The sequence below is a fragment of the Vigna angularis genome, chromosome 8, assembly GCF_016808095.1.
Source record: "Vigna angularis cultivar LongXiaoDou No.4 chromosome 8, ASM1680809v1, whole genome shotgun sequence".
NCBI lineage: Eukaryota > Viridiplantae > Streptophyta > Magnoliopsida > Fabales > Fabaceae > Vigna > Vigna angularis.
This window is the reverse complement of record NC_068977.1, coordinates 1,878,241-1,890,250: the sequence shown is the minus strand read 5'-3', so window position 1 is coordinate 1,890,250 and position 12,010 is coordinate 1,878,241. Positions and strand designations below refer to the sequence as shown.

At 33.2% G+C, this 12,010-nt stretch overlaps 1 protein-coding gene across 2 annotated transcripts; it reads right to left on the bottom strand.

Moving 5' to 3' along the window:
• Window positions 1–7,276: 7,276 nt before the first annotated feature.
• On the bottom strand, window positions 7,277–10,294 carry LOC108318992 (uncharacterized). 2 transcript variants are annotated; one of them, XM_052867308.1, is made up of 8 exons: window positions 9,979–10,294; window positions 9,767–9,854; window positions 9,348–9,527; window positions 9,077–9,256; window positions 8,789–8,962; window positions 8,421–8,572; window positions 8,162–8,288; window positions 7,277–7,541 (listed from the first exon to the last, which is right to left on the bottom strand). In XM_052867308.1, the coding sequence occupies exons 1-8, from the start codon at window positions 10,023–10,025 to the stop codon at window positions 7,530–7,532; spliced, it is 960 nt and encodes a 319-aa protein (XP_052723268.1). In that variant the 5' UTR covers window positions 10,026–10,294; the 3' UTR covers window positions 7,277–7,529. The 2 variants fall into 2 exon arrangements, with proteins under 2 accessions (XP_052723268.1, XP_052723269.1); XM_052867309.1 differs by lacking the exon at window positions 9,348–9,527 and having other exon boundaries at window positions 9,979–10,293.
• Window positions 10,295–12,010: the final 1,716 nt, after the last annotated feature.

The following is a 12,010-nucleotide window of genomic DNA, read 5'->3' as shown; positions in this document are numbered from 1 at the left end:
TGTGAGTTAGATTGTGTATGGTATGTTTGATGGCTGAGTTCAGGATTGGTGACTCCATGGTATGGCTACTTGCGTTTTCGAAGGAGTTTGAGTAATAGTAAGTTTATCAGCCTTTGCTATTGTAGGTGAATATTTTACAGACGCTATTATTAGAGTTCAAAATGGAATTCTCTAATAACAATGTAAGTAACAATGTAAGTAGATCGTAAACATGAATGCTTTCTTTGTTGTTTTTGTGAAGTGAATTGATTGTTATGATTTGGAAACTGTTTTATAGTGGCGCCTTCGAGCTTGGATAGATACATCGTACATTGCCAACATGAACTCGTTACTGGCAGCGACACATAAGATGCGCATTTTACAAACTCCGTTTAAGTGGTGTTTAGAAATTGTAGATCCTTTAGAGGTGAACCTAAAATTGTTGAAAAAGATGGTTCGTCGATGGGTTCCCCACCATCAATCGTTTAGAGTTAGCCAACATCTGGTGCCTTTCAATGTGCAGGATGTGTTCATGACTTTAGGGTTAGGAGTAGGGGGTTTGGATGTTCCTTTTGATGAATCAGTTGTGGGTAAAGTTGGTGAATCCTTTAATTCAAAATGTACGAAATTGAAAGACCTCATAGATATGTTCAATGTGCTTGTAGGTAATGATGATAGTGAGGTAGATGTGGTGTGTCGCTTGTATGTATTAGTTTGTTTTGTGGTGTTCTTTTTTCCTAGGAAGGCAAGATATGTGTCGAACATGCCTTGTTTAGTCTTAGATGACTTAGACAGTTTGTCTAGTTATGATTGGAGTAGTGCTGTACATAAATATCTTGTAGATAGTCTAAATAGATGTAATAAGAAACTACTTTCTGGATGGATTGCTGATTCATTGAGCATAAGTGGGAATGCTGTTGTTTTGCAGGTATGATTTATATTGGTTGTTTGTTGTATTAAGTCAATCCATAGTAATAACTGTTGTGATTAGTTTGATTGTTTTAACTGTAGCTTTGGGCGTATGAACGGCTTGGTTTGCATGATGATTGTTCTGCCAAGGAATTTCCGCGCGTTAGGCGATTTTCTTCGTTAAATTATACAACAAAAAAAATAGATGTTATGTTTAGGACTGCCGAGGTAAGGAACTTCGTTATGAACTTATGTTGTATTTTTTATGATTTTTGCTGTTCTTATGTGATTGTTGTATATTTATTGTCATTGTCAAAGGTACAATTTGATTGGTACCTCAGTGAGAATGATTGTTTAAATCCCATCATACGTCGTGCTTTCAATTTGGATGAGGGATTGAGGCGTGAAGGTTCCAAGCGTGAAGAAAAACCAGCTGAAAATGAATATGATGAAAATTGGCTATTAGCCACTTTGGAAAAACTGAGAACAAACAATGCCAGGATAAGAAAAGTCAGAGATGAAATTGCGGCTGTTAGGAAGGTACTTGGTGATCGTCTAAAGTATCGAAAGGTGGAACAATCTCCTTCATTTCATGAACAACCTGCAGATGAAAAAGATGAAGAACCTGCAGATGAAGAAGATGAACAAGCTGCAGATGACAAACCTGCTTCTACAACTGTTGAAGAAGAAGAACGAGTACCCCTTCACCATGCAGAACTTTTGACTGACATTGGCGATGGTGTTCATCATGGCAAAGGAGATGTCGTTGTACAACCATTTTGTTCAGGTCCTGAAGGTGTTGGTCATGTTGAAGGTGAGGGTAATGAAGGAGGTGCACATGTAGATGAAGAAAATGAAGAACCTGGACATGAAGAAAATGAAGAAGCTGGAGAAGAAGAAAATGAAGAACCTGCAAATGAAGAACCAGCTTCTACAATGGTTGTACAAGAAGAAGGAGTAGCCGGTGATCATCCAATAGTTGTCATTGACGTTGGCGATGGTGTTGATGATGGTGAAGGAGAAGTGGATGTAGAACCCTTGAATGTACTGCCTTTGTGTTCTTTTGTTGGTGATCCAAAAACAGTGGTGGATTTGGATATGTTGTACCACGCAGTTACGCGAAGAGACATTCCACGGAGGTTTGTCAATAATAATTTTTTATAAGTTGTTGTTATCGGTAGTTGAATTTGTGGTCAATGATATTGGTAGCTGATTTAATGATGTTTTTTCAGGTACGTCTCTGAAATTATGTATCAACTGTTGAGCACAAGTGAATGTAGCTCTTTAGGGCCAAGGCAATGTGTAGACAACATGGTAATTATACAGTTGACTTTAATTACTGCTGTCATTCTATTTAGAAAGTTCATAAATTTGATGTTGAAGTTCTTAATTGTTGTGTAGGCTTTAATTTTTGCAGCAACAATGTTCATGTACTTTGAAAAAAGGTTGACTGGAGTCATAAAGAGGATTGTATTCAGTCCTATGTTTGGGGTAAATGGTTTAAGTAGATGTTGTTGTTATTTGGTAGGCTAGAATTTAACATTGACATGGTTGTTTAATGATGTTTTAATGTGAAATTGAAGACCCATGTCCTGCACAACTATAGGAAACGACCAGTGAATCAACATGTGTGGCAACTTCTTGACTACCAGCCATATTTTCGATACGATCTGGTTCGACTTCAGGCCTTATTGTCTGCTGATTGGGTGAGTAAGATGTACTTTGTAAGGAGATACTTGGTTTTTAATGTGGGTTACTATTTTGACATATTCCAAACAATCTGTAGGTGTTCATCCCAATTGTAAGTGATGGTCATTGGTGGTGTTATGCACTGAAGGTCTGCACTTTTCAGTTTTATGTCATAGACTCACTTGCCAATGGTATCAAAGGACGTTGTCGGATTGATAGAAGCATTGTAAGGTTTACCTTGATTAAAAATTTGTTTGGAAAATGAGTGCTGAAATCGTACTTTGTTTAAAGTCAGTGTTTTCTTTATTGTAACCGTACAGGCTCAAAATATTCAACGCTTTTGGGGTTTGTTGACGGATAAACTTGAAGAATCTAAGTGTCCTTTGTTAGTTCAGAAAGCCAACATCCCAGTCCAACCAAACACGTAATTTTATTTTACCAATGTGTTCAAAAATTTTGTGATTCCATTGACAAAATTAATGCATGTGTTTTTTAATTTGAACAGATACGATTGTGGTGTAATCATGATGAAAGCTATTGAAATTTGGGATGGAGAGGAGAAATATGATGGGAAAAGCATGCCTGATTATACAAATGTATGTTAAATTATGAATTTGTCAATAATACATTATTAGACCCTTGACATTGGTTATGAATTCCAATATGTTAATTTCAGGAAGAGTTGGCTGCGTTTAGGAAAAAGTATGTATGTGACTGGATCCTGGACGAGGACAACGTGCGAAGATTGGAGACGCTGCAACATTTTGGATTACTGTAGCATTAGAAATGTGTCCTTCGTTTACATTCTTCATGACTAGTAAAAGAATATACATTGTAGACAATTATACTATTGGAAGTGTATTACTTGGATTTATGTACATGTCAACTTGTTCGAGTAATAATGAATACAGGTGAACTATTCGTAATATTCATTTTGGTTGTGTTTGTTTTTAGTTGGAGTGAGTTTATTCATTACCGTAAGTTCATCGCTGCTCCCCTATTTTCATTGAACAACTCCCCATTTAGTAGGTCGGATTAATTTGTTCCATTTCATTGAGACAGCATGAGGTGGTAGGTGGTTTTTTTGGCAACTTGTACCTCTGGCTGTAGTTATAAGGCAATGGGAAGGCATGCATAATTTGTTTAATCGATTACGACTCCTTATTAATCGATTACACCAACCTTAATTTGTCCAAGGTTTCCCTGCCACCAACTCTGACCCTGGCAAACACTAAAAAAAACTACTAGGGAGTTATTCAACCTTATGTGGGTAGACCAGGCATACTTTTGGTACAGAATGAGATTGTTGTAGTATTAATCGATTACGAGTCCTTATTAATCGATTACACCAACCTTAATTTGTCCAAGGTTTCCCTGCCACCAACTCTGACCCTAGCAAACACTAAACAAAACTACTGGGGAGTTATTCAACCGTATGTGGGTAGACCAGGCATACTTTTGGTACACAATGAGATTGTTGTAGTATTAATCGATTACGAGTCCCATTTAATCGATTACACCACCCTTAATTTGTCCAAGGTTTCCTTGCCACCAACACTGAACCTGGGAACACCTTCGTTTCGTCTTCCAAACGCATACATCTCGGACGGTTTCAAATATGGTTCACAAAAGCTTGCACAATGACCAAGAGGGTGCGCCCCTATTGAGAACACTGAAAAAACACCAGCAAACACTACTGGGGAGTTATTTACCCATTTCTGGGTACCGCGGACATAGTTTTCGTAAAAATTCCGATTTCTGTACTAGTAATCGATTATAACTCCCCTGTAATCGATTACAGCTTCCTCATACCTGGACATTTCATATAAGTACCACAATTTCAACTTCCCACTACGACCAAAAAACAAATGGAATTAATATAACATTGAAAACTGAAACAACCACTTTCTTTATCAACAATACTAAAGAAAATTGTTCCAAATACAACTATCCATAAGTAAACATCATCCTAATACTGGAATAATCAGAAATTACATTAATCAATCAAGTTTTGGACTATATCCGGTGTACGGAGTTCTACAAACTTGGCTTTTGTAATGTTTTCTACGTACTCTTTCCTTCATAACGGTTTCATGGCTGTAAACTCCTCCCTCACAGTCAAAGTTATTGTAAAAATCATGTTGGTTACACGGTGTACTGTCACCACCTTCATCTTTATTATTTCCTTCAAACAGCTCAGCCTGCAATCTAGATAACTCTTCTTCAAGTTCTTCAATTACACCATCTTGTTCCTCTAAACCATCATTAATACCTTTTATCAGTTTCATATTGATTGTTGATTTGTCTTGTTTATTCAATTCCTCTCCATTTGAATTAACTGATGCTTTGACACATGTTTCACTATGTTCTGTCCTTGATGCACCATAATCATCAAGCATCTGCAATTTCATCACAATTACCATTAAATCAAACATTCATTCAAAGAAATGTAATAAAACAATAAACTACATACCACACCCGTCTCCATTGCACGTTTAATGAACTTGTCACCTACATTTATATTCATCCAATGCAAAAATCTTGGATATTTATGTACACAAACATTCGAAGGAATGAAACGATCACAAAACCATACCTGAAATACATCTTATACGTCATAATTAGTCATCTCAATTAACAAACAGCAAACAATCCATGGAACAAATTTACCTGGAACACGTATACACAACCATCCACATAAACAGTGGTTGCACCTTTTCCTCTATTCCACGCTGTACAAGCTTTGCACAGACTGCTAAGTAGATAATGGTACACTATGCGAGCCCAACAAAAAGTTCCCAGATCACTGATTCTATCAACAATTTCAAACAAAATTGGGAATATTGTTCTGCTGCGATTAGGAAACAGTACCTCACTAATTGCTACCAAAATGTACAACCTACAAACATCTATTGAAGGCAAATTTTTGTGTTGCTTCAAAATAAATTCATATACCAAATCCAATTCATATTTTCCATCAGCAAAGTACTTCCGACAATGACTTTCACTGAGTTTGTTTTCATTCAATTTAATCTGCTCACCAACCAAACCCAACCCTAGGCTTAAGCTCACATCTATTTCCTTGAATTCAACAAATTTATCTCCAAAACTAAAACCACCTCTGTCATCATCCCATCTAATCAGTAAATCGCTCAGAATATTCCTTCCAATCTTAATATTATCATGTAATTCTAAAAACCATCGAAAGTGAGTCTTGGAGATTATGGACTTCTGTTCCTCACTCAAAATGTCATTCAAAGAAGCAATACGTTTCGTTTTCAATGAGTGACGAACAAACAACTGCAAAAAAAATTAGTTTTTTCGTCAAAATAACCAGCGTACGTCGCAACCCATTAACCAAAAAACACCAAAAATATTTCCAACACATGCAACACCAAAATCCCCTCCCCAAAATACGAATACGAGACAGCAAAAAGTTCATACCTTGTTCGAACAACCATTGTCACCGGACGAACCCATTGCACAAAAAAGGTAACAACTTCCACTGAATCCACACCAAACGACACAGAGATTGAAACGATAACAATCGTCACAGGGAAGCGGGACACACAGATGTTGAAAACAAACGAAACCCTTAAGGATAAAATGGAGGACGAACAACAGTGCTATGAACACAGATGTTCAAATGAAATTCCAATCCCTAAAATGGAGAGAGAAGACACTGATAAGCAGAGAAGATAGACTTCGAAAACGAAGAGGGCAGTTTCGGAATCCAAACTTCAGCCCATTCTAAATGACATTTTAAATTCACAAAAAATTTTGAAATTGGACCACTAAAAACTTGGCACGTGGTGTTGTCAAATTTTTGTCAAATTAGCGTTGTTAGAATATCAGCTTCCATATTTTTAAATTGAATGTTATTTAAGTTTTGGTTAATTAGATAATGTAGTTGTTATATTGTTTCACTATTTTGTTTATTTATGTCTACCTGTTAAGAAATGTTAGTTATTATAATTAATTAAAAATAATATTAGTTACTTTTATATTTTCATTAAAACATGTTAAATAATGAAATTGTAATTTTCTCTAATGATTTTCATAACCTACAAAAATCATCGTTACTATGATTATTGATGTAAGTAATAACAACGGGTTTTCATCATCCAGTATGTTCTAAATTAGAGTTTTAATAAAAATCATTTATAATTTTACCTTAATCATAATATCATATTATATTAACTTCAAAATTTCACATTTATTAATACATTAACACAAATAACCAAACAAATGACAATACTAAATAACAATCAAGTCACCTAATTCAAAAATATAAAATTTTAAATATTTAACAATTTTATTTATGAAAACAATTAAAAAAAACTTTTAACTTAATTAAACTTTATATTTATCATTATAACCACCATTATTATTGCCTCCAATCTTGCAACATATTTGTGTTTTAATTATGATATACATCAAATATTAAATGTTTATCAAAATCTTATTATATGGTGTTATCTTCTCATGACTATCAAACTAACTCTTATATTTGATTATCATCTAGCACAATACGAGAAACTATTGGGTCATGTACAAAAGAACCAACCAATGGCCTAGACCCGTGAAATAACAAATTAAAAAATATATTCAGTTTAATATCTATGCATTTTTCCACTCGGACATAAAGGTAAAACCAAAAAAGACGTGCATCACATAATTGGATGTGCAATGGTAATAATAAACCAAAAAACACTATTTCATCGCTTCCAAAATCTCCAATCCACGTTCCCCATTGGGCACCAGCTAATTAGGATGGCAATAAAGTACAAAAATAAACCTACAAACATAAATCTACAAACATGAAGGAATTCCCCAATACCCAACACTAGCTTTTACATTTCCTTTGCATTCAACCTAATATTACTTCCTCCAACAGCATGCGGTGGTCAGTCTCCCATGACCCTTTAGGTCAAAATCCTAAATCTCCTCCTTCAGTGTTTCCTCTGCAAAGAAGCCAAAATTGTTAGTTCTCTGTAACAGTACAATGCAAAAAATTGTTAGTTCTCTGTAACAGTACAATGCAATCACGTCGGTTGATAATGCATACACTAAAAAGTCCTTTTTCAAATTAAAAGCCAAGCATAAGGGAAGGGAAAGTGTGTATCTGTTGATGGATAAAACTCAAATTTTCAAATACATACAAAATTTGTGTTGGTGGTGAGCAAATTCCCTCAAGGGGCATTTTTAACTTTATTTCGTATTGTGCGAGTATCATAGTATCACTTTTATTACTGTGTTCAGCACACAGCTCAGAACTATCAGTAAACAACTGTACATATAGTATAACTCTCCATGACCAAAAATTGGTTCGAAAATTACAAAACTAGTCGACAAATAACCAACTCTCCAGAGGAATAAGACATTAGTTTATTTAAATAATTTTTATTACACACAGTGGATATTAGAGCAATCATCAAATAATTTGGTTGGTCATATGCAATGCAGATGCAACAATACATAAACCACATCCACATAATTCGACTTAAACAAAATTTCGTATATGAAGTTCAAAAAAGTAGTCTACAATTTTCACATAATAATTTCGAAGAATAAAATGTCATACCTTTCGCTTGTGTACTCGGCTCTTTCTGCTGCTACCTTTACCAGATCCCATTACTTGCTCTTCAGTTCTATCTTCAAAGGGTAATGTTTTGATTTCATCATAGAAACTTTCTGTTAGACCTTGCAACCTGAAATAGAAAAAGCACAAAAGCTAAGAGAGAAAAAAATGTATTTAAACAAAAATACTATCACACATTTAATTCTTTTTACTTGTTAGGAATGGAGAAACAAAAGGAAAACATTCCAAACACTTCCCATACCCATTTCTTGATTTCTTCAAGTATTTTTCTCGCTTCCTCTCCTGTTTCGTAAGAGGAACACGAGTGAACATCTCCTCCTCTTGCTGAGCGCGTTTCTCCATCTTGGAGACAAATCTATCAACTTCTTTGCTAGCTCCCTCAAAATCCCTCACCTGAGTAGAGTAGTGAGCAGCCAAAACAAACCATTACGTAAAATCATTAAATGCAAGTTCGGATAATAGTTCAAAAAATATTCTTAGGAGTTAAAAGTACTTTCGAGAAGGATGCTCTCTTTGTACATTTGAGTCTGAAAATACTTTTGAAAGGAGTTTAACTGAAACCCAAGCATACTATAAGTCATAATGATTCAGCACTAAAAATAACTTTACCTCTTCAGGTCTTTCCTCCATATCATTCATCAATGTCCTGATATAATCACTCTGCTTAGCTTGTTTCAGAATTTCTTTTTCTCTTCGCAAGGCATTTCTTTCATGCTTAGAAGGTTTTTCTAGATCCATAGAAGTAGGGGCAAACTTTACAGGTTGATATGTATCATGTCCATCCTACATCATATAATAAAAGTTAGATAGACCAGGAAAATACCCTTTTCAAGATATTACCACCCTGCGTACACCAAATTTTACACCATTTATAATATCACATATACACTGACTGACCTGCAAGGTTAAGTCTACTTTGCTAACTAGCATGTCAGGATTGGGACGATACTTTGATGCATCCTCACTCTTATTGGACGCATCTGGCTCCGTACTTTGAATATCACTTTTGGCTGCATTTTCACCAGCCTGCACTAGTTTCTGGATTTGGTATTGTTGTTTTCTGTCAATTGGCCGAATCTGCAATGGAAACCAGGAAGTCAAATGTTTAACACATAATACAATGTAAATAAGCCCTTGAAGATCAACACACAGAAGGATAAAACTATACCTTTTCCAAAAACAATCTTATCTCTACAACACTTCGAACAACAGGGTGATCTTCTATTGATAACCCTTTAGCCTTCCGCAATAAATAATAAACAAGGGATTGACAATAATTCAAAAGCAGCAAATTCTTAGCCTCAAGGTAGCTAAATCCATCTGCTGTAGGATACTGACCTTCTTTCACCTGGTATAAGAAACATCGAGAGACACAATAATAATAATAATAATCATATCATTCATTGATATCAGGGTATATTTAGCTATAACAGAAAACTTATAGAATCCCCAAAAAGGCCCAAATTGCGAAACTTCATGTCCAAACAACAGAAAAACTTCTTTTAAATCTTAATATTATATGAATTTGAAATGACGTTAACGGAGTCCTTAAAAAAAATTACTTGAATTGAAAAAAGGGCCACTCACTTTGGCAGTTAAAGATTGAACTTTAAGCCTCACAGTATCGAGCCCTTCCTTCATCTCTTTCAACAACGCCGCAAGTTTAGGCGATTCTCTGCGAAAAACGACAAGATTTTTAAAAGATAAAGGCTCCAATTTATTACTTGCGTATCAGAAAATTTGAAGCAAACACAAATTGATGCACGTTCAAGGAAGAGGAACAATTCAAAAAAACCTACTCTTCCTTGATAACGTCCTCATCTAAATGCTTCGCACTGTTTTCCATGACTTGAGATGATTTTCTATAATCTCCAATCCTGAACCTTCTTTTTGTAGGAATGTGAGTGATTAAAATTTGATAGAAACAGAAATTAAATTATTGATGAAGAAAGGTTAAGGGGAAAAATGAACAGAGAGGGAGCGAGAAAGATTCAACGACCAAAGACAGAGAGAAGGTGACGGCTTCTTGGCGGTGGATGGTATTGAGAGTGAGATACTGCGGCGGAGGAAGGGATTTGCGAAACTGAGAACGGGGCAAGATGGGTGCCCAAAGAAACCTTTTTTTCTTAAAAGAACAATATTTTACTATTTGCACCCTTGCTGTATTTAGTAATACTTTCGCTTTACTTTATTTTTTCAAATAAATTATAAAATATATAGCTAACGAAAATATATTTGGTTTAATAAATCAGTTCAAATAGTAAATGAATAGAATAAATCAAGTTTAAAAAAACAGTAACTTAAGTTGAAGTGAATCAATTCCTATCAAATCTCTTTAAAAGTGATAATTATAATTTGGTTTAATTGCTTTCTTTGTCCCTAGTTTGGGTGTAGTGTGTCAAGTTCGTCCACCCTTTTAAAAAAATTTCAATTTCGTTCAAACGTGGTTTAAAAGTTTCAATTTCGTCCAAACGTGGTAAAATTTGCTTCAATCAAGTCTTTATCAGTACTTTATCCTCTGCACCTCTGGATAAATAATAAAAAATAAATGATTGTATCCTATTTAAACTTTTAATATTATATAAATATATACTACTTGTTTTCTAAGTTTATATATAAAATTGCACGGTCAATTTTGTTTATAATATAGATTTATTTAATTATTAAAACAATATTTTAGAGATTAATTATTTTATGATAATGAAAGGTGTTTTAAAACTTGCAATGCAGTAACGTTATTAATTATTTTATTATAGAGTAATTTAAAATTTAATTGAATTCATCAAATAATTTTTTTATTTGATTTCAAATCCAAACCTCATTCATCGTCTTCAAGCTCGAAGCACTGGGTGAATCAACCAACCCTTGGCTATGGCTTTCTCATCATCATTCATCCCGTTAAAAAAAATTAATTTAAAATTAAAAGTAATAGTGGACATTCTATTATAATTAAACTTTAATTTAAAATGATTAATTTTATATAATTAAACATTTTTTATTCTAATTTAACTTTAGATGATACTATTTTACATAACAAATGAAATCATATAAAAAATAAAAATATATAAGTTTTTATTTATAAAATATTTTTCAAATATAATTAAAAAAATTGTATGATAAAACATCAGTTGAAATGAATTTTATCTTTTAAAAAACATTTAAGAAAATTGTATCACAAAATATAACAAAATATATTTTTCTTAAAAAGGAATTTTAATTCTAAATAAAGGTATATAAATATATAAAATACGTTAATATTATTTTAACTAATAATCTTATTTTGATTATTTAACTTTAAAAAAACTTAAATAAAATTCATTAATAGTGATGAAGATTATTTGTTAAGGGTTTTATCTTAGAAGTATGTTGCTACAGTTTTTTTCTTTCGTCTTACAATCAAGTAGATGTTAGATTGTGTATTTTCCTTCGTATTTATAATATAATCTAATGAATTCAATTAAATTTTAAATTAAAACTTTAATTTCCTTCGTATTTATAATATAATCTAATGAATTCAATTAAATTTTAAATTACTCTATAATAAAATAATTAATAACATTACTGCAGTGCAAGTTTTAAAACACCTTTCATTATCATAAAATAATTAATCTCTAAAATATTGTTTTAATAATTAAATAAATCTATATTATAAACAAAATTGACCGTGCAATTTTATATATAAACTTAGAAAACAAGTAGTATATATTTATATAATATTAAAAGTTTAAATAGGATACAATCATTTATTTTTTATTATTTATCCAGAGGTGCAGAGGATAAAGTACTGATAAAGAACTGCTTTGCACAGAAAAGTAAAGGAGAGAGAAAAAA